The sequence below is a fragment of the Meriones unguiculatus genome, chromosome 10 (assembly GCF_030254825.1).
Source record: "Meriones unguiculatus strain TT.TT164.6M chromosome 10, Bangor_MerUng_6.1, whole genome shotgun sequence".
Classification (NCBI taxonomy): domain Eukaryota; kingdom Metazoa; phylum Chordata; class Mammalia; order Rodentia; family Muridae; genus Meriones; species Meriones unguiculatus.
Window position 1 is genome coordinate 21,653,582 of NC_083358.1, and position 24,416 is coordinate 21,677,997.

Below are 24,416 nucleotides of genomic sequence, written 5' to 3' on the forward strand. Positions count from 1 at the left end.
AGGCAGGCAGGCTGGCTATTCCTTTCATTTCTTTCTGATAAGCAGAGACCTTGGTTATGTAACTAGTTGCTTACTGTGAACTAAAAAGGAGACAAAGCAGCTGAATGTGGTGTATGCCTGTAATCCCAGGATTTAGGAGGTAGAGAAAAGAGAATTTGGAGTTGAAGGTATGTGCATGCTACACAGCAAATTGGGAGCCTAAGGCTTGGTTAGAGGTACAGTCCAATCCAATGGTCTTCTCCATCCTAGGACTCTACTGATTTTCATTTTGATATGTAATGCCAACAGGATTGCATCTTTATAGTGTCTTCCCAATTCATGAGATGGTAGCACGAAAGCAACACAGCCTCCCCTGTTTGCTTCTGCCTTTAATTACCACCACTTTTAGGTAGTAATCAATACCTCTAATAGACTGACCATAGTGGTTTTTTTTTCATTACAAAAGCATTCTTTCTTACTCAGAACAGAGATGAGTTTCATCACAATAGTACTTTAACATCTGACTGTAGCATCAGGAGGCTACACAGGTGAGCATGGTGTGCATGCTTTTAATCTCAGCACCCAGGAAGCAACACCCCCTAACTAACGAACCACCACCACCACCACCAACAACAACAACAACAAATTCACACCCTAAAAGTAACAAAACCAGGAGAGCTGGGACCTATAAATTTGTCACTATGGGAATCAAGAGTCGTTATCACCTTCAGTCTATTCCAACATCCAGTTTGATTAAAACACAGTCTCATTACATGGTATTCTTACCTGTTTTACTTTCTGAGTATTGTCTATTGTCATTACACAGATGTACCATTATGCCTGGCTTCAACCTCTATATTTTAAAATCTTATTTCTTTTCACCTTCAGCAGAAACTTGATATTCTTTTTTTTTTTTGTTTTTGAGAAAGGGTCTCGTGTAGTTTGGTTGTTCTGGAACTCATTCTGTAGACTAGGCTGTCCTCAAATTCACAGAAATCCACCTGCTTCTACCAGGCAGAAACTTGATATTCTTAACCATCACTGATGGGCTCCTGACATATAAATCTAACTCTTCACAGTTATGAATTAAAAACAAAACAACAACAAACCCATAAACTATTCATTGGCACAAAATGGCCTACCACTTGCCAAGCACACCAAGTATACTAGAAACTTATTATCTTCCTACCTCTGCCTCCAAAGTGCTTGGATTAATTACAGAAAGTCCCAGATGGTTCTGGGGATAGAACCCAGGCTAGCACATGCTAGACAAAAACTCCAACACCGAGCTACATCCCAATCCCTGAAAATCATGTCACCTCCCTGTTACATATGTTATATCTTATAAAATTCTATGATACATTAAGGGCAAGAATAAGCCGGCCTTGGTGGCACACACCTTTAATCCCAGCACTTGGGAGGTAGAGGCAGATAGATCTCTGAGTTTTCAATTAACTTGGTCTACAGAAGTTGTTCTAGGACAGTCAAAACTACAAAGAGAGAGCCTGTCTTAGAAAAAGTAATGAAGACACCATGACGTGGGCATACTACCTTTCTTTGGTATGAAAGCATAATGGAAGTTCACTACCCAAGAGTACACACACTTTCCCTTCTTATAGTGATGACAAACTTCTGACAAAAATTCAAATTTATACTTCATCTTCTAATCGAATATTTAAAGTCAATATGAGTTTTAATAATATATTGGAGCCAGGCAGTGGTGGTGTATGTCTTTAATCCCAGCACTTGGGAGGCAGAGGCAGGCAGATTTCTAAGTTAGAGGCCAACCCAGTATACAGGGAAAGCTCCAGGACAGAGAAACCGATGTCCCCAAAAACAAAAACAACAAAAAGAATATGTTGGCATTAATTAAACATTTGAATACAAGCTTCTTATTATGAAAAAACCTCTAAACCATCACAACTTATTGTACCTGGTGTGTAAGTAAAACGTTGAGACTGGCTTTTTTTCCTCTTGCCATTGCAAAGATAAAAGTGCACCTGCACTGCAGCTGTAACTGCTGGGTTATGATAGGGAGGTACTTCAAGGACAATGTGAGCCTAAAAAACAAGGAAAGCAAGACTGTGTTACACTTGGAACTGAAAATGAAATGCACCTGCCAAGTTCAGAGCAACTCATGAGACTTAACTCTTTTTTTTTTTGAGACTCAACTCTTTTTTTTTTCTTTTAATCTTTTTTTCTTTATTAATTACATTTTATTCACTTTGTATCCCCTGAGACTCAACTCTTAATGCAAGGTTTCCCCGTCACACAAAATTATGTACATCAACTAGTCATATAAGTCATTTGGAGATTTATTTACATGAATATCTTGTTGATAGAGACAAAAACTTTACTGAAAAAGAGACTGATTTTTACCCAACTTTTTTTCTAGTTATAGCAAAAATAAGAGCACACTGTCGCACACCTGTAACCCCACCACTCAGGAGGTAGGGGCAGACATATTACAAATTCAAGGCCAGCCAGAGCTATGTTGTAATACCTTTTAAAATAAATAAAGTCTTCTTAAATACTATGTGGTAAAATAGGTGGCTCTACTGAACATTCAGGTTACTAGACATACCTTAACAGCCACTTGAATATATGATCATGTTTAACATTTCTCAAGTTGTATTATATATAGTTTCCTTTTTAAAATACATTTTACATGTATGTTTGCCCAAAAGTATATCTGTGCACCACATGTGTGCTGTACCCAAGGAAGTCAGAAGATCTTGCATTCTCTGGAACTGGAGTTACAAAAGGTTTTTAGCCACCTCTGTGGGCCAAACTCAAGTCCTCTGTAAGAGCAACAAGAGCTCTGAACTGCTGACCCATCTTTCCAGCCCCTAGTTTAGATTTCTCAGCATGAATTTTATATTCAAAACATCTAAGTTAAAAATATGTAAAACATATATGCACATACAAACTAAAAACCTTCATTCAAAACCAAATCTAATCACCAGACTTAACTGTTCAATGTGTTTAGGAAGCATTGTACAAAGTGATTATTTCCTAGTCTAGGAAAGATGGCTTATATTCCAATCAAGATACAATATCAATCTACAGCTTCTTTCAGTAAGGATTCTAAAAGGCTTAATGATTAGCTGTGGTATTAAGAAGTATATTTAATGACAAATACACTAGGAATTTGTTTCTACATAGGTTTTTGTTTGTTTGTTTTGGCACATGGTTTATCTGAGTAATAGCCCTGGCTGTCCTGGACTCGTTTTGTAAACCAGGCTGGCCCTTTTTAATTCCTTGAGCGTTTGGAGTAAAGGCATGGGCAACCTTGAGTGGGTGTTCGTTTTGGGGTTTTTGTTTGTTCGTTTTAATGAAGCAAAGTTGGTGTTTATTTCTCTTTTGATTGTTTGTTTTCCTGTTTTTTCAAGACAGGGTTTCTTTGTGCAGTCTTGGCTGTCCTGCACTCACTTTGTAGAGCCACAAATAGCAACCCACCTGCTTCTGCCTCTCTGAGTGCTGGGATTAAAGGTGTGCACCACCACACCCAGCTAAATTGATGTTTATTTAAAAAAAAAAAAAAAAGCCAGTAACTACTCAAAAAGAAGTATGGTCACTGTCCTAGTTAGGGTTACTATTGCTGTGATGAAACACCATGACCAAAGCAACTTGGGGAGAAAAGGGTTTATTTGGCTTACTCTTCCATATTATTGTCATCATGAAAGAAAGTCAGGATAGAAACTCAAAACAGGGTAGGAACCTGGAAGCAAGAGCTGTCACAGAAGTCATGGACCTGTTTACCGGCTAGTTCACCATGGTTTGCTCAGCCTTCTTTCTTACAGAATCCAGAACCAACTGTCCAGGGGTGGCCCCATCCACAATAAGTAGGATTCTCCCACATGAATTACTTATTAAGAAAATGCCCACAGGCTTGGCTACACTCCAATCTTATAGAAGCATTTTCTCAACTGAGGCTCCCTCTATTCCAGTGACTTCAGCCAGCACAGTCGCTTTGTGGGGCTGGGAAGAACATGCTATTAGCCTTGGACTCAGATGGCCTCAGACTTAACATCCTCCTCACCGGCCCTTTGAGTGCTGTAGCTACAGGCTAGTATCACCACAACTATCATACTATACACATATTCTTTACTTGTTTGTTTGTTTTATGACAGAGTCTCACTACGTAGACCTGGCTGGCCTGGACTTCTCTATGTAGAACAAGCTGGCCTATAACCCAGAGATTCAGCTGCTTCTATTGGGAATAAACACGCTGGGGCAAATCACTCAGCTCAGTGACATTTTTATTATGAAAGTCCTTCCATCTCTAATCTTTCATTTCCAGTTTTTTACTTTTTCATACAGAAGAGAAAATATCAATTGTTTTTCTTTTCTTTTTTTCTTCAAGACAAGGTTTCTCTATCCAGCCCTAGCCCTCCTAAAAATAGCTCTGTAGACCAGCTGGCCTCGAACTCAGGCATCTGCCTGCCTGTCTCACAAGTGCTGGGATTAAAGGCAAGTGTCACCACTGTCTGGTTTGTTTATTTTTCTTAAACTTTAATCTGAATACCAGAGAAGTATCAATGGATTATTCCATTTCCTTCTAAATTTCTTAAATACTTTCTTCTTTTGGGGGAGGACAAGTTCTCACTACAAAGACTAGGCTGGCCTTCAACTCACAGACATGTACCAACTTCCAACTCCCAAATACTGGGATTAAAAGCATGCCTGGCCTTAATACTACTTCTGGCCATGTCTGACCTTAAACACTACTTCTATAAATTTTTTTCTTTAAGATTTTTCTTTTAATTTTATGTGTTCAGTGTTTGCCTGTATATATGTATATGTACCATGTATGTGCCTGGTATCTCAGGAGAGCAGAAATGAAGATCTGGAACTGCAGTTTGCAGATGGTTGTTAACCACCATGTGAGTATTAGGAACTGAATGAACCCAGGCTCTCTGCAAGAGGAACAAGTGCCCCTAACCACGGTGCCATTTCTCCAGCACCTCTTAAATACTTATTCCTTAAATAATTAAGGTGAATTTCTTACCCCTTGACATTTTTCTCTGATTATTTTCCCTTCAGCCTCCCAATGAGGTCTTCCATCTATTAAAAAAAAAAAAATTACAGTTAAAAGCAATTCAAGATTGAAAACAGAAAATCTAATCTATTTAGTATCACATATTATTGGCAGAGAGAACGTTTTTCTCAACTTCCAATTAACAAAAAGAAAGAAAGAAACTGTAGCAATGAAAAATAATGGGAGAATAAAATCAGGCTGCCTAGGTTAACAGATAGCCAGCAAGAAACTATTCTCTCTCTTCTCCCTAAAACGTTAGAAAACAAGCCAGGCACAGTGGTACACGCCTGTGATCCCAACACTCAGAGAGGCAGAAGTAGGCGATCTCTGAGTTTTGAGGTCAGCCTGATCTACAAAGCAAGTCCAGAACAGCCAAGGCTACACAGGAAAAAAAAAAAAGTTAAAAAATAATTGAAGAGACAACTGATGTTGATCCCTGGTCTCTATAAACATGCACAAAACAAACACATATACCTTCAAAACATATACACACATACAAACATAAAAAGAAAAATAAAACTAAATAAATAAATAAAACTAAAGAAAACCAAGAGACCCAATGTGGGAGCAGATGACTGCTATGCCAGCAGTTGAGAGGTGAGGGTAGAAGGATCAGGAGTTTAAGGACTGAATTTAAGGTCAAGTCATTGGTGGTGGTGACACAAGCCTTAATTCTAGCACTTAAGAGGCAGAAGCAAGGTGATCTCCAAGTTTGAGGCCAGCTTGTTCCAGGACAGCCATGGCTACACAGAGAAACCCTGTTTTGGAAACAACAAACAAAAGTATTTCAACTATGCCTTAAAGTTTCATCCCTTTAAAGTATGCAATTTACTTAGGATATTCAGAGAGTTGCAGAACCAACTACTAATTCCAGACCATTTTTTATCATCCCTACTTACTTCCACTGACATCAATCAACTGTCAAACACTTAACTTCCTACCGCCGTGAATTGTTTATTCTATGTGTTTCATGATAATATCTTCAATACTTATTCATGTTGCCACACATCAGTTGTACTTCCTTTTTTATGGCTAAATAATAGTCTACTGATGTATGAGGATTTTAATTGTCAACCTGACACAACCTGGAATCACCTGGCAAGAGTCTCAGTGAGGGACTTTCTAGATCAGGTCGGCCTGCAGGCATGATTATGGAGCATTATCTTGAAATGTCGGTGTGACTAGCTGCTTCAAGTTCCTGCCTTTACTTCCCACAAGAAGTCAGAACCTGGAATTATAAACCAAAAACTCCTCTGTCACCTGAATGTCTGGGTATTTTATCAAAGCAACAGAGATGAAATTAGAGCAGTGTGAATACAGCACATTGTTTTTCTCTGCTCTTCAGTTGGTAAGGATTTAGTTCTTTCCATTTTGGAGCTACTATCGACAATGCTGCCATAAACATTTGTATCTCAGCTTTTGTGTGGACATATGTTTCCAGGTTTCCTGAGTGTGTATCAAGGAGTAAATGTAGTGAAAATTTTTGTTTCTTCAAAAACCACACGCGTATTATGGGAATATATTTTTGTATTAATCCCAGGTATAGGGATATGAGGCTGCTTCGAAACAGCTGACTATGATTAGTCTCATGCTCTAGCAGAGGTGTGATTTTGCCAGCTGCAGATGTTTCTGCGACTGTGTGATTGTGGAATTCTGGGGACTTTTCAGAGGCTATATAAATTCTAGAGCCCCCCATCGGTGGGCTGCTGGTTGGTAGTTTGATGCAGTTTGTTAATTAGTCATGTGCAATGAAGAAACAAGAAGAAATTAGATATTCTGATGGCAAAGAGCAACCCTGCCCCAAGGAGCTCAATGACCCTAATCAGCAAGAGGTAATCTAATGATAACGCGTCACCCCCCCCCTTTTCCTTTCTAAACTTTTCTCTCCTATCTAGCATTAGGGAATTAAAAGGGTAGGAAAAATAAAAAACACAAAGTAGCAAATACTACAAGAAGAAATACTCAATGAATAATTTTTAATATGCCATTTAAGAGAATTTAACATTTATATGTAAATTTAATAACTGTAAGTTTCCAATAAAACCCAGGGCTTAGATGATGACTATAGCTTTAGGAAAACTATTAGGAAAACTAACATGCCTAAAATATCTACATAATCTATTTCCTTCTTTTATCACATACACTGAAGTAAATTTGTATTTTATATTATTTACCTTGTCCTTTTTCAAGGAAAATTATTTTAGATTCTGGAAGAAAATTAGATCCCGTCACAATCATTTCCTGGCCTCCATTGACAGAGCAACTGTTGATACTGTACTTCTCAATATGAGGGAGCTCTTGAGCAGATCGCTGAGCTGTTTTTAAGAGTTAAGAAAAATAAAATACTATTTTAAAATATTTCACACATACAAGATAAGCTCAAACTATCAAATAAACATTGGGATTAATTCATTTAGGCTTTTAAAAAAATCAAGACAACAGTAATAATTCTTATTAAAAGAGATAAGATGTTTAGAAACAAGTTACATTAAATTGGTATGAAATTATTTTAGACTACAACTGCCAAAAAAACAAAAACAAAAACAAAAAACCCTGATAAATAGAGAGAAAATGTTTTTAACTAATGTATTGGCTCCCATATTACCTAATATTTTATTTTTAATTTAACTCTTGAGCATACATCATCTACAGAACTTAAAATTTACAAATCTAATTACAAAAATCAAGTCCAAAAATATGTAATTAAACTATGAGCAATTAAGAGAAGACAAGCATATAAAGAACTACTACAGAACAAGCAATCCTTTTTTCAAGAGAATACTCAGATCATCATCATTAGGATTCCATGGCAGACAATCTTTTTAAATAACTAAAGTATAACAAAACACATTTTACTGTTTAACTTCTAAAATCAGCTGTGCTTTCTAAAATGACAACATTTTTCTACCTTCTATGTTTGAGGAACATAATCTGATTTTCTTTTTTTCTTTTTTTGGTTTTTCAAGAAAGCGTTTCTCTGTATTGCCCTGGCTTTCCTGGAACTCACTTTGCTGACTATGCTGTCCTTAAACTCAGAGATCCACCTGCCTCTGCCTCCCAAGTGCAGAAGCAAGTGGGTGTCTGTGAATTCAAGGCCAGCTTATCTACAAAGAGAATTCTAGGCCAGGCAGCATTATGCTGTGGGACCTTGTCTCCAACCAACCAAGCAATCAAAACCCTTAATTCTTATTTAGCTGAGGGATAAGCTTGCAAAACAGAATTCTATTATATGAAGGCTACATTTGAGTAAAACAAAGATAAATAAAGTGACAACTAAAAGCATCAAGATCATAGCTTACGACAGGACTGTCAGATGTTCTCATTTATAGCTAGAAAAGGTGGCACAAACCTATACTCGATCCCAACACATAGGCTTAAGGCAGGAGATAAAAGAAATGTATATTGGAGACAAGGAGAGAGGGAGGCAGAAGAGGAAAAGATTTTCTCTATAGTCACACAGCTACCTAGAATCAAACTACAGTCAAACTACAGTAAGAAGATATTTTGTAACCTAAAATTAGCACTCTTCTCACCTTGTTAGCTTATTTTTATGTCCAAAAAGCTAACCAGCACCTCAGACTCAATATCTCAGTATGGGGGCTGGAGGGATGGCTCAGTAGTTAAGAGCACTGACCTCTCTTCCAGAGGACCTGGGTTCAAGTCCCAGCACCCACATGGCAATTTACAACTGTCTGTAACTCCAAGATCTGTCATGCTTACACAGACATACATACAGGCAAAAAAAAAAAAAAAAAAAAAAAAAAAAAAAAAAAAGCACATAAAAGTAAAAATAAATTATTTTTAAAAATCTCAGTCTGTATTTTAATAACTATCCCATTTTAATCAAAACATACAAAACTTACATCAAAATCTTAAAACATATTGCAGGCTCACTTACAGCACTCAACAGGAATAGATGCTATCTGTAGAGAAAGGACTTTTCCGCTGGGCTGTGGGATGTGCACACGAAATACAAGTCGTACTCTAGTATTCTTTCTGCCAATATCAGTTTCTCCTTTTCGAAGTTCTATATCTGAATTGCGGAGTTTCAAAATACCTGCACAGTCAATACTAGGAAAAAAAGATACATTTTAAATTCCATTATTCAGAAACTGGTTCTAAACAACTCAATGGCATAGATACTCACTGCCAATTTGCAGGTGATGTATACATGTAATCCTAGCACTTGAGAGGTAGAGAGGAAGGAGGATCAGGAGTTCTAAGTCAGCCTCAGCTACATAGTGAGTTCAAGACCAAAATGGGCTATAAGAGACTCAAAACCAAACAACAAAAAATTTCCAAAAAGATCTCTGTACCCCAAATCAGATCAATAACAAATATTTGAGGTAGCTGTGATAGCACATTCCAATAATCTCAATACTTGGAAGACAGAAGCATTGAGGATTGCCTTAATTCAAAGGCCACCTAGGCCTACAAACAAAAATAAGGGGCTGTAAAGACAGCTCAGTGCTTATGAGGATGTACTGTTCATGCAGAGGACACAAGTTTGGTTCCTAGTACCTGAACCAGGCAGTTCACAATGATTTGTAATGCTAGTTCCAGGGGATCTGACACTGTCTTCTGATTTCCTCGGGCACTACATGTACATGGTACACATACATACACTCAGCACATACATATACACATAGAAGAAAATATACACATATAGAAAATAAAAGTAAATAGATTCATTTGAGCAAAACATTTATGCATATAGAAGATAAATCTTAAAAAGAATTTTTTAAATAAATAAAATAAAGAAATTGGGCTGGAGAGATGTCTGAGCAGTTACGAGTACTGACTGCTCTTCCAAAGCACCCATGTTCAATCCCCAACAAACACCTGGCAGCTCACAACCACCTATAACTCTAGCTACAGGGATCTGAGCGCCATTTTTTATGTCCTTTGGCAACAGGCACGCACACGATGCATGGGTACACATCCATACTCATAATAAAAATAAATCTCAAAAAAATGTTTTAAACTTAAGTGATTTAAAAGACTAAAGAATCAAAAATATATGTATGATTCTGATTTAAAAAACAAAAATTTATGTATGATCTTTAAAACTAAGAAATGCAAAACACAAAAACAAAACATATAAACCTCCAAAACCACTCATATTTAGCAATGAAAATACATACTAAATTTTATTTGAAATGACCTCGTTTTGTTTTTTGAGATAGGGTGTTGGTATAATGTTCTTGTGGAATGTACACAATTTATCCTTGTTCATTCAAATGCCTACCCGACTATCTGGTTTCCATCTGGACATTGCATTGTGATGTTTATTCTACACATCACCTGTGTCAAGTTTGTCTAAACATGCCACCATTTGTTCTTTGTATTTTCAATAAAACAACCAGCCAATGCTGAGCAATGAAGAGAATAGGGTGGGACATCTGGTTTGGAGAGGAGGAGGATGAAGTGAGTGGGTAGAGTCGGAGATGAGAGATCAGGAGGAGAGGACTTAGAATTACCAGGAGAGATGAACCGGACCTAAGATATGACTAAAAGCAAGTATAATGTGGGAAATCTGAAGGGGAGGAAATTATGCTGGCTTGGAGGTTTAGGATGGAGAAACTATTGCCCAGCACTGTGGTCTAGGTTAATTAAATAAATCCTAGGCTCTGTGTGGTGATTTGGGTATACAGCTGGTTTAAGAATAAGCAGTTTAACTAAAAGATAAATCCATAATAAATATTAATAATCAACAACAATACAGTCTCACTTTGTGGCCCAAATGACCTCAAACTCAGAAGTTGTCCTGACTTAGACTTCTAAGTGCTAGGATTACAGATATAATACTAACAAATTAACCTTTATATTTAATCAGGGTGTAACATTGACAAATTAACATTCACCCTATTTTTAAGACAGGATGAAGTTACAAGTAGGGAAGAAAAAAAAAGCACTGGCATCATATATGTAAACTATCTTGTTCTGTACTTTTGTTGTTGTTGTTTGTTCCTAGGTCATGTGTTTGTTTTTGAGGCAGGATCTCACTATGTAGCCTTGGCTGGCCTGGAACTAAAAATGTAGTCTAGGTTAGCCTCAAAGAAATCCATCTGCCTCTGCCTCTGGAGTGCTGAGACTACTTTAAAGGCATGAGCCACCATGACTGGCCACTGTTCCCAGTTTTGAGATAGGGTCTTACATAGCTCAAGCTGTCCTCTAACTCACCACATGGTTGAGGATTACCCTCAACTCCTGTTGTTCCTGCCTCTATCTCCCAAACTCTGGGATTACAGGCAAAAGCCACCAGCTTTCTTTCTGGAAATATGAAACCTACTGCTCTCCTAAACAAAATTGTCAGAATTACTTATGTTAATCAGTTAAATTTAAACAATGAGTATTTTATACTTAACTAAAACCAAAATCAAACAAACCATGTATTTTTCTGAGAATTGTTTCAAAAAAAGAAAACTGATTTTTTTTCTTTAATTTACATTTTTCAAAAGTAATTATTTTTTAAATAATTAATTTAATTTTTTATTTTATGTGCATTAGTGTGAAGGTGTCAGATCCCTTGGAATCAGCATTTCAGACAGTTGTGAGCTGCCATATGGGGGCTCGGAATTGAACCTGGGTCCTTTGGAAGGGCATACGGTGCTCTTCACCTCTGAGCCATCTCTCCAGCCAAAGTTTTATTCTTAATTGTATGTGTGAATGTGTTCATGCACACGAGTGTAAGTACCTGTGATGGTTATGGGCATCAGATTACTGGGAGCTGAAATTATAAGCAGTTGCTGGCTCCCTGATGTGGGGGCCGAGAACTAAACTCTAGTACTCTAGTCCTCCAGAAGAATATGGGATTTTTTTAAATCTTTTTTTAAAAAAATATTTATTTATTTATTTTATGTATATGAGTGCTCTATCTGCATATATATATGGACACCAGAAGAGGACATCAGACCACATTATAGATGGTTGTGAGCTGTCATGTGGTTGCTGGGAACTGAACATAGGACCTCTGGAAGGGCAGACAGTGCCCTTAACCACTGAGCAAGCTCTCCAGCCATGAGCAAGCTCATTTTAAGAAAGGTTTTAAGATACCTGACTGAAGGCAGAGGCAGGTGGACCTGTGAGTCAGGCCAACCTCATCTACAAAGCTCCAGCACAGCCAGAGATACACAATGAGACCCTGTCTCCAAAAAAAAAAAAAGGAAAAGAAAAAGAATCCCAAACCCTAAAGATACCTGGCTGACATATTATTTTCAGGTAGAAGTGGAATTTCCAGAACTTTTGTGCTGGCAATTATTATCTCTTGACTTGCAGTTGCAACTGTCTTTCCAGTAATTCGATGCACCTGGTAAAATGCATGAGGTCGTAAATACCGATCATCAGCTGTTCCAATAAACATCTGCAGATTTATTGGCTTTTCACTATAGCCCAGGAGCTAAATGAGAAGAGGAAATACAAAAAAGTACACTTTTATTATCCATGCATTTAAAAATAAGCTTACAAGTCTACTATATTTGCACCACATACTATTGTATATAAAAGTATTATTACAAAAAAAAAAAAAAACAATAAAAAGTAACCCATGAGAGTTTGACCACGTTCCAGTGACTGACTATATTAACAACACAAAACGGACTTCTTTTTTCTTTCTTTCTTTTGGGGGGAAAGGAGGAATGAGGCCAAAAGTGAGGGTGATCAGACATGGGAGGACTGGGAAGCAAGCATGATCAGGGTGCATGACGTGATCAATAAATATACTGTCAGTAAAAAAAAGTAACCCATAAAAAGCCCTCCATTTTTTTTCTTTTTAAAAATATTTTTCTTCTAAGTACGTGAGGGTTTTGCCTGCATGTATGCCTGTGCACCACTTGTATGCCTGGTGCCTTCAGAGAACAAGATGGCACTGTATTCCCTAGGACTAGAGTTACAGATAGCTGTTAGCCATCACGTGCATGCTGGGAATCAAACCTAGATCCTCTGAAAGAGCAGTTTGCACTCTCTTAATTGCCAAGTCATCACTCTGGTTCCCATTTGTTTGTTTGCTGTTTTCTAAGACAGGGTTTCAATGTATAACAAGCCCTGGCCCATGACCCCTGTTCTGCCCTTGCTTTGTAAACCAGGTTGGCCTTGAACTCATAGTGCTCCAACTGCTTTCCATTCCTGAGTGCTGGGATTAAAGGTGTGTGCCACCATGCCCACTAAGCTCCCATGCTTTTAAAGTAGAGAGATTTAAACATTGAAACAAGTTACAAAGGAATGTGAAGGTGGGGAAAATTGCAAGGACAAACACCTGAATCATCAAAAATTTTGAAAAGCCAAGCTAGGACTCAGCAGACTAAGGCTGGTGGATCATGAGTCTAAAGGCCCATTTGGTGGTCTACATAAATTCAAGACCAGCCTGTATTCACTGAGAGACCCTGTCTCAAATTTTTTGCTCTGAAGCCTCCAAATGCCAGCATCATAGTACATGCCTTTAATCCCAGCACTCAAGAACCAGAGGCAAGCAGATCTGTCTTAAAACCAAGGTATATGGCACCTAAGTAACAACAACCACGGTGGTCTTCTATTCTCCAAACAAATGTGCACACACAAACATACACAGAGACAAAAGACTGCATGTATTCATGTAACTAAAAACAAGGATACATGGGGGCTGGAGAAATGGCTCAGAGACTAAGAACACTGGCTGCTCTTCTAAAGATCCTGAGTTCAATTCCCAGTAACCACATGGTGGCTCATAACTATCTATAATGAGATCTGGTGCCCTCTTCTCGCCTGTAGGCATACATGCAGACAAAACACTGTACACATAATAAATAAATAAATCTTAAAAGAAAAAAAAAACCAAGGATACATTTTTCTGATACAGGAAAATGAAGCCATAGTTTGTACAGATTAAGCATATATTCTACCACTGAGCTTTAGTCCCCAACCCCTGCAAATGCATTTTTAAAATCAATCTGCATAAGTGTTTTTCCCTTTGATATTATTGTGACATATTACATTATTTCCATATGCATTTCTAGAATAAATCTCATGTGACATGCAATCTTTTTAATGTTCTTTCAGATTCTAAGTGTATTTACATCTATTATCAAAAGATACTTTCATCCTTTTTAATTTTATTATTATTATTAATTACAATTTATTCACTTAGTATCCCAGCTGTAGCCCCTCCCCTTGTCTTTCTTATACCTTTGTCCCCATCAGTATGTTTTATTTATAAATTTACTTTTCAGAACAGGGTTTTTGCTAGGTAGGGCAGGATGGCCTTGAACTTGTAATCTTCTTAGTCTACCACTCCAATGGCTGAGCTGTTACAGTTGGCTATTTATTAACTGCTTAAAAAAAAAAAAAAGGCAAATGAGATAGTTCAGCGGGTAAAAGCACTTGCTGCTAAGCCTGACATCCTGAGTTCAATACCCATAACCATACAGTAGGAGAGAACTAACTTCCAAAAGTTGTTCTCTGACCTCCACATGTGTATATCTAAACACACACACACAGACACTAAATGTAATGACTTTTAAAAATCATTTAAAATTCATAGTCTCCTATGTAATTTCTTTCCCCAAATGAGAACTTTCTAATGGCTTCCCTCTATATTCAGAATTAATTCAAATCCTTATGATGGTTTACATAAAAGGCCTATGAGATTTGTTCTTATGTTGTCCTATATTCCTTCCTACAGTCACTTTATATATGCTGGTTTACTACTTGAACCATTACCCATTCCTAACCTCAGGACTTTATTATTATTACTATTTCAAAATGTATTTAATTTTAATTTTTTTTAGTCTGTCCTGGAATTCACACTAGAGACCAGGCTGGACTCAAACTCACAGAGATCTGCCTGCCTCTGCCTCCTGAGTGCTGGGATTACAGCAGTGTCCATCATGCCTGACTTTAACCTCAGGACTATTCAGCATTTTATCCCTCTGGGGTTTTTCTTCTTTTTGATCTTCCTATCACCCTCCTTCAGTTCATTTAGCTTTGTATCCAAAAGTCAGTACTCTCAGAGAAGCCTACCTTCTTATTTCCATATCTCATACTGCTTTATTATTTTTCATAGCAATGACTGCTATTAATACTATTTTAAATTTTATTATCTACTCCCCTGGGAACCATACAAGCTCCAAAGACCAGAAACCGTCTTATTCATCATTGTAACTTTCTTTTCCTGAGAGTCTATTATGGAAGCAGTTATTGTTTACTGAAATGTTATTACTTCAACCAGCATTCCATAAATATATTGTACATGACATTAAAGAACAAGGGGCTGCAGGTGGCTCAGTAGTTAAGAGCATTTATTGCTCTTGAAGGTTCAATTCCCAGCACACATATTAGTGTTAACTCCAGTTCCAGGGAATCCGATGGTCTCCTCTAACCTCTGTGGGCACTTCATATATATGCACACACATATACTCAGGTACACACACACACATAGATAAATAAGCAAATATTTTTTAAAAGGGAAAAATGATGTGTTAAATGTTGTATTGAAGGAAGGTACCAACTATGTTTTCAAATGCTGATTTCAGTACCTTGAGATCTGGTTACTGCCCTGCCTTGGGTATTGTATAATGTTGAACTATCTCCAGTAACCATGTGATGATAAGAAATGTTCCTCAATTATTCCTGATTGGCTGAATAAATGCCTACACACAGGGGCAGGGTAGAGTAGGGTAGGTGTGGTCAAAGTTAGAGGGCTTGGAGGGAAGGAGGATCTTGGGAAGGAAAGGTACTGAAAGAAGGAAGAAAAAGCCAGAGTGGAATAGCATGGAGAGGAGCACATGGCCCGATAGGCATGGATTGAGGAAAACAGCCCAGATGAAGAATATTAGCAAGTATTTTGAGATTATGGATGGAAGGTAGCCCTGAAAGAAAATATTAGACAGACAATAAGGGCTTGGCAGGTAAAGGTGCTTAGGAGGTAGTATCAGCCATGCCCCAAGTGAAATAAGGCTATTCTAAATTCTATCAGTTATCTCTGTTGGTATCAGTATTTTTTATTGACTGTAATAACGGGTTAGATAGTACTGCCGTAATAATTATAGGGCTAATAATAAATATTATTAGACCACACTTTTAAATTATCCACAACAATTTTGTTTTAGTTTTTCAAAACAGAATTTCTCTGCATAGCCCTAGCTGCTTTGGAACTCACTTTATAGATCAGGCTGGCCTCAAACTCAGAGATCTGCCTGTCTCTGCCTCCCAACTGCTGGAATTAATGGTGTGCACCACCATGTCTAGCTAACAAGTTTTAAATTTTAAGGAATTAAATAAAGTTTGTGAAAGGTATAAATTTATTCTTTAAAATATAAAATATGGCAAGCTCATGAAAAAAATCACTTAAGGCTTAATAAAAAAAAAAAAGGGCAAGAGAATGAATAGAATCATAGAAACCAGCTAAAAATCTGAAAATACCAAAATTAAGGTTCTAAAATTTTAAATTACAATGAAAGCAGAAAAATAAGAGAAACTATGAGAAGTAACAAATAAAGTAAATTTTATCTAGGAAATCCTAAAGAGATATTGTAATTGACTACATGTAGCATAATAAACAAGTCAGAAATTCTAAGTTTCAGTACCCCCAAAAGATGTCATCACTAGCAAATAAAGCCTGAATCTGCTTTAGTAAGTAGAAGAGTGTGATAGGACAGATGTGAAAAAAAAATAATTCCTAATGATATTCTTTCTAAAACTCAAGGAGAGGGAATCCAGTGCCTTGTGGTGGTGGTGGCAAGCTAACTTTTCAAAGACCCTGTCATGCTGTTGCTTCTGGCTGTCTATGGCACTAGTAACTTTTCTAATAAATTCCTGACACCCCAAAAAGAGAGCTTGAGTGCACTCAAGGGGCTGCAACCAGGGAAGTTTCAAATGTGAATCACAGATTCCTACACACTGTTGAGTCCAATCTCCACAAGACATTCTAGTTTGCTAATGTGTCTCCAGCTTAGCAATCAAGCTGTAGACATCTGTTTCCTTCTGTGGTGTGTGGTGGAGTTTTAACAGAATTTAAACAGAAATCATGTAAATCTGTATCTATATAGTTACCATAGAACACATCTAAGAAGAAATACAGCTTCAATAAGAGGAAAAAGAAATCAGTAACTGTAAGGTACCCACTATTTACCAGGAAGCCTGAGAGCAAGATGTCACTGAATTCCAGCATCTTGCCTACCATGGAAATAATAATTACCTAACCCTGGATAACAAGGAACTCTACATTTATAAACTCATGATCTGGTCAGTAATTTAGGCTGGAATCAGCTGAGCTCTTTCTGGTAAGTGTACTTTTGATGGTTGACAAGGTAGATCAGCTTCAGAAGATGAACTGACTGTCAACAGGAGTATCATGATGTTCTCATCTTCATATCTCATCCTCGGTACCATATTGTCATGTTCTCACAGAGATGCAGAAAAGCCAGACCAAGGCTTCTGTTATGCCCCAACGCCCAAGTCCACATTCAACTTGAATATCAACTCAGGTTTGAACATACAATGCCCCAAGAACACCAGACTTGTAACTCTCGAACCATCACAAACCTACAGAAGGTAGGTTTGAAGACCATCCTCATACTGGCACTCCTGTCAGTTGAAACCCACAGCTACATTCTCAAAGGATACTGAACCCATTTCCAGCTTCCCAGGTAAATAGCTTCCTCCATGTTTTTCCCCACAGTAAGGTGTCAAAGTTAGTAAACTGAGACTACGGCAGCATCTCTAGGGCCTCCTAAGCAGAGACCAGGACATTCCAACAAATCCTAAGATGGCAAGCAGATGATTTTGGTTATGTTATTCTTCAACAGCTAAACCACCTGTCCAGTCCTGGGTTTTGTTTGTTTTGTTTTAAAATAGGGTCTTGGAGCCAGGGGTGGCAGCACACGCCTTTAATCCCAGCAGAGGCAGGCAGATCTCTGAGTTTGAGGCCAGCCTGGTCTACAAATTCGAGTCCAGGACAGTCAGGGCTGTTACAGAGAAACCCTGTCTTGAAAAACAAACAAAACAACAGGGTCTTGGGTAGTGCAGACTCATCAAACTCATTATGAAGTACCAATTGGCTTTGAACTCCTGGACTCTTCCTGGTTCTGCCTCTTGATGCTAGGTTTATGGGTATGCATCACCATGACAAACTTTCATACAGTCTTGTAGCATAAGCTGATTTGAAACCCAGTAAGTTTCTCAGTCTGGCTTGGAATTTGTGGTCTGTCTGCATCTCCAAACTGAGTGCTAGGTTTATGGGCAAGTACCACCATATATGGCTAAGACAGTTTTTTTCTTCCCGAAACAGGGTTTCTCTGGCTGTCCTGGAACTTGCTCTGTAGACCAGGCTAGCCTCAAACTTACAGAAATACGCCTGTTTCTGCCTCCTGTACTGGAATTGAAGGCATTCACCACTATCAACCAGCTAAGACAGAGGTTCTTAACCTTCCTAATGCTGCCACCCTTTAATATAGTTCCTCATGTTGTAGTAAACCCCAACCACAAAATTATTTTTGTTGCTACTTCGTAACTGCAATTTTGCTGTTATGAATTATAATGCAATGCCTGTGTTTTCCAATGTTGTTTTGGGGGTCAAAACCCACATGTAAAGAACCTCTGGGCTAAGAGATACACTCATTTAGCTCAACCACAGAATTATTGCATAATAAATATAGGGTTTGGTATTTAATTTGATAATAAGATAATATATAGTATACATACTGTGCTTTGAAAAATTCTGTTTGCCACGTAAGCAGTGATTATTTTTTTAAGTCCCAATATAGTAATTATAGCTACATCAATATGAGCTAAACTGTCTTGAGGAGCAGTGTCAAACGATGAGTGTCACATATGCTTTGTATCTTAACTTGGGCCCGACTTGACAGTGAGAGAATGAGGAAGATAGGCACACACTGAGACACAAAGAAACCCACATCCCCCAAGCTCAGCATGTTTATAAATAGCATGTTTATATATAATGTCGAGTTGAACAGAGAGGGGGAAATATTGCATACAGCTGAACAAAAAGTTGGGGTTATTACATACAGATGAACAAGGAGGCACTTACTTGGCTTCCTTGGCTCCTTACAATAATCATATTTCTGTACAACTAAATTTGAATTTAACATGTTTCAAATAGTGTTCTCTTGCTATTTCCCCCATTCATGTAAAAATTTGAAACCATTCCTAGCTCACAAACTGTGCAAAGAAAGATATAGGGATCGTCCAGGCTCACAAAGGCTATTGTTTGCTGACCCAGGTCCAGATTAGTACTTTTTGCGCTGTGGTTTTGGAACAAGGTCTCACTATATAGCCTTGGCTTGCCTAGAACACTATGGACACCAGGATGGGAGATCTGCCTGCTTCTGCCTCCTGCGTGCTGGGATTAAAGGCTTGTGCCACCATGTCCAGTTCCAGAATAGTACTTAACATGGACAATATCACCCCCTAGGAAAAGGATGGGGTTAGAAAGCCATTTTGAATTTTAGTTGTCAATAAGAGAAATGATTTTGTAGTGGAGTGGCCATGTTCACCTAACATGAGAAGTGGGATATACAATTACTGAGAAGGGGCCAGAGAAGTGGGATACACAATTATTGAGAAGGGACCAGAGACAGAAATTCCCACCAATGCATTCAATAGTCACAGTTTTTCAAAGTAACTAACTAGCCTATGTTACACACAGTATTTCAGAATACCCCATTAGACACTCAAGTATCAGAAAAGATTATTAAATCTAAGAGCCAAATCCTTAGTACATAAAAACAGAAACCATCTTAAAATTTAACATTTATAAATTTTTCATAATTTCTATTACCATGTCTACAGTTCATCCTTTCAGAAAATCATATCATTGCAAATAATGCCATTCATGGAACTTAGGTTAACGAGTAACACACATGCCTTAGTACCTAAAAAACTCACACTGAATTGTAGGTATTAAATTACTAACTACGTAACTGTCTTCTATACATCATTAGCAAGTCTTTTCATTTGGAACATTATTTTCATATTACGTTAAATTATTTTTATAATTTAATTTCTATACTTCCTCTTAATACTGCAACATTGGCATTTATTAATATTGTATGTAAATTCACTTATATTATTGTTGAATTTCCATTTTATTGTTATTTTAAAGAACAGGCTTAGGTCTGACAGAGTTGAGAACTACTGGTCTAGAAATCTGCACCTAAAAAGGCATAAAGACCTAGGGATACAACCAAGGACTTATGGAACCCTTTTACAAAAGGCAAGATTCCTGAATGTAATTTATATTCCAGAAACAACTTAATCCAAGAAGGATAAGCAATAATTCAAACTACCCTTTTCAAAGGACACAGATATAAGTAGAAAACACAAGGCATAAAACAAATGGCTAGTAAATAAATGGGAAATCAAAATTTACAAAAGATACCAATTTTTAAAAAAAACTTTTATGTGCATGAGTGTTTTGCCTACATATATGACTGCATAGCATTTTTGTGCAATACCCTTCAACACCAAAAGAGGGTACTAGGTCCCTAGAACTGGAGTTAAAGATGGTTTGTGAGCTGCCATGTTGGCTCTGGAAACCAAATCTGAGTCCTCAGAAGAAACAACCAGTGCTCTTAACCATGAGCAATCTCTCCAGTCCCAAGACATATTACTTTTAACCTACTAAAATGGCAAAGAACAGGAAAGTAATAATAACCAACAGTTAACTGTTTTCCCATTTTATGGAATTAAACTATATATGTGTATATATATATAGTTTAATGTTTTATACATAGAGTTTAATGTATAACTATATATGTATAATATACATATGAACTATATATAGATATAATTAATTCTAGATGTCTATTTGTGTTCCTCAAGAGGAATTTTTTTCAAGACAGGTTTTCTCTGTATAGCCCTAGCTGTCTTCGAATTCACTCTGAAAACCAGGCTGGCCTCTAACTCAATAAATCTACCTGCCTCTGCCTCAAGTGCTGGGATTAAAGGCATGTGTCACCACCGCCTGGCCAGTAAGTGTTCTTAATGGCTGAGCCATCTCTACACAGCTACAAGAGGTAAACATTTTAAATTCTTTTAAGCTGTTTATTCTAGCATTTACTTTTATATATTGAAAGATCAGGTTTATACTGCTATTTCATATTTTTTTTCAGAACTAGAGTCAGTGTCTTTTAAAAGATTTGATCATCTATTTAGGAAGATATAAACTGATATGGGGACTTACAACCTGCCTGTACCCCAGTCCTAGGAAAACCTCTTCTGGTTTCCAGTGACACTGCACACACACATAATGCACAGATATACATGTAGCCATAATACCATACAAACAACATAATAAATTAATTTTAAAAAGAGTTTGGTTACTTTTTTAAATTTAATTACACTTTATTCACTTTGTATCCCCCTATAAGCTCCTCCCTCCTCCCCTCCCAGTCCCACCCTCCTTCTCCTTTCTTCACGAATACCCCTCCCCAAGTCCACTGATAGGGGAGGTCCTCCTTTCCTTCCTTCTGATCTTAGTCTATCAGATCACATCAGGAGTGGCTGCATTGTCATATTCTGTGACTTGGTAAGGCTGCTCCCCACTCAGGGGGGAGTTTGGTTACTTTTTTTTAAGTTTTTTTCAAAGATTTATTATTATTTTTTAATATGCATGAGTGCTCTATCTGCATGTATACCTGCATGCCAGAAGAAGGCATCAGATCCCAGTATAGATGGTTGTGAGCCACCATGTGGTTGCTGGGAATTGAACTCAGGACTTGCAGAAGAGCAGACAGTGACTGCTGAGCCATCTCTCCAGCCCCGAGTTTGGTTACTTTAAATAACATATGCACATCTTCAATCCTTATTCTCCTAGCAAATTTGTACTTAAAAAATTATTTAAGACAGGCAGTGATGGTGCATGCCTTTAATCCCAGCACTTGGAAGGCAGAAGCAAGTGGATCTCTGTGAGTTCAAGGTCAGCCTGGTCTACAGACTGAGTTACAGGACAACCAGGGCTGTTACACAGAGAAACCCTATCACAAAAAAACAACCAAAACAAACAAACAAACAAAACACCAAACACCAAACAACAACAAAAAGATTTTAAACCAGCACTCTGTGTTTACACTGTAACTGCATGTATATTATAAATAAGCCATATTTTAAATACATATATATAACCTATTTTCATTTTCTAAAGCAGGGTCTTACCAAGCAGCTCAAACTGACCTTGAACTTGTGGTAATCTTCCTTACTAAGCTACTCAAATGCTAAGTTTGCAGGTGTGAACTATTATGCCTAGCTTTATTGGTATATTTTAATTATATTGTTATAAAACTTTGTTTGAGCTAGAGTTAATATCTTTTATGTTTAGAGCCACAATGCCTAGTTTTATGTTGTAGATCTTAGTTACATTTTTATTAAACTTTCTGTTTGACCTAGAGTTAATATATGCCTTTGATTCTAAGATTAGGTTTAGCCACTTATAACAAAAAAATCCAAAGTAACTGTAACGTAAACATTTTAAAATAATAAAGTTTATTTTTCAGATTCTGTAGGGTCAGTTAAGATAAATCCTGCAGACTGTCATCTAACAGAGCATAAACCTACTTTAAGGGTTCCTGGAAGTTAAAAAAGGGCATCCTAAGTTTTACTGCTTAGTCTGCAAACTTTCAGTATGTCTCCCATTCAATTAGCATTTTCAGGAGATCTACCAGTGTTACTCTCAGAACCTCTAATTCATGTCTTAATAAAGATATTATCTCATCTACTAAAATTATTAGCACTGTTGCATGACAAGATAGAAGTTACCACTTGGTCTGTAACAATAACAACACACACACATAATATCTAAGAAGCCTAATTCATTATTCTAGACTTTTATCCAACTCTGTTTTCACCTTCATCTCACATCCCCTTTCCAGAGATGTCAGTGCCTCTATTTTTGACATTACCTTGGACTCTTTTTGTTTGCTTTTTTGTTTGTTTTGTTTGTTTGGGTTTTTTTGTTTGTTCTTCGAGACAGGGTTTCTCTGTGTAGCCTTGGCTATCCTAGAGTCGCTTTGTAGACCAAACTGGCCTTGAACTCATGGGGATCCGCCTGCCTCTGCCTACAAGTGCTGGGATTACAGGCATTTACCACCTCACCCAGCTTACTTTGGACTCTTACAAAAACGAGTTGTATTCCTTTCACCCCATCAGCAGGTTCAAGTTGCAGCTGTCTTACATTCAATTAGGATAAAGCAATATGCAATTTACTATACTCAAGCAAAATTTGTAGCTTTCTGTCAATACTTTAATACTTACATAATAATGAAATACACCAATATTTTCATTTTTAATTGCTTTAAATTGTTTGGTTAACAATTTAAAGCAATTTAAATTGTTTCATTAAAAGCTTAATGAAATTGAAAATTTAATTGAAAGAACACTAGTTAAAACATAAAATGTTTGATATGAACACAGTAAAATAAAAAGGCCTCAATAAAGAAATTGGAAAAACACACACATGTACAGATGTACATGTGCAGAAATTAAATGACTTTCTTCCAATTCTACAGCAGCAAGTGAGTTAAATGCTAATGCCATCACACATAAACTATACCTCTTCTATACTTACACAGAGACAAAAAAGTCAAGGTAGAGAATGGTTATATAGTCTGCTTTAACTGAGTGCATAAAACTCCTGTGGAGTGAATGTCATTTTTATTTTCTAGTCTACAGATGAAGAATATAAAACTCAAAAAAGGAACTTTCTGGAACTCAAGGCTAATAAATGCCTCCTTCTGCTGTATCTATTGCTCTTTCACGTTCAACTTGTATGCAATCAATAGTTCATCCAGTGAAGGAGGACACAACAGCTTCAGCACTTGCCTCTAGGTTCTTGAAGAGAACAGCATCTACCTTGCTTTCACTAGTCTACACATGTTTAATACATTAAAAACTCTACATCATTGTTGAATAAATAAATTTTAGAATGAGACAAATTTCATAGAACAAAATAACTCAAGGTTAGTAAATATTTAAATAATAAGCACTAAGTACCTGGCCAAATGAAGCAGTTAAATCTAAAATTGAAAATAAAAATTTTAAATGTTACTATTATATATGAATGTTATTACTAAGGATCATATGACAAGTGGATAAGCACCATATACCAAAGAATCCTTAGTCGTATTAGATGACTCATATTCATACTGGCTTGGCTAAGATGTAAGCCACCTGTCCCTTTCACTTTGATAAAATAAACTACTGCTGTGGAAGGTAATCATATATATAAGTATCTTTCTGCCAACATCTGCTTTAAGTGCATATAATACAGCATAAGAAAAACAGGGACTGCTTCTGTGCATCTCAGGGATTTTAAAGAATAAACTAATTATACTATCACCTTATCCAATCCAGAATGAACAATTTTGCTACAGGCTATCAATAAATTACTACTGTTAACATTACCCTCTAA

The 24,416-nt window shown here is 37.1% G+C and overlaps 1 protein-coding gene across 2 annotated transcripts in view; it reads right to left on the bottom strand.

Moving 5' to 3' along the window:
• Positions 1-24,416, bottom strand: part of Nfatc3 (nuclear factor of activated T cells 3) — a 72,041-nt gene that overhangs the window by 23,422 nt on the left and 24,203 nt on the right. For both annotated transcript variants that reach the window (XM_060392040.1, XM_060392041.1), the window contains exons 4-8: positions 12,220-12,419; positions 8,919-9,091; positions 7,195-7,335; positions 4,991-5,046; positions 1,913-2,039 (exon numbers count right to left, since the gene is read on the bottom strand). In XM_060392040.1, the coding sequence (XP_060248023.1) occupies positions 1,913-2,039; positions 4,991-5,046; positions 7,195-7,335; positions 8,919-9,091; positions 12,220-12,419 (697 nt within the window). The remainder of the gene's footprint in view (positions 1-1,912; positions 2,040-4,990; positions 5,047-7,194; positions 7,336-8,918; positions 9,092-12,219; positions 12,420-24,416) is intronic.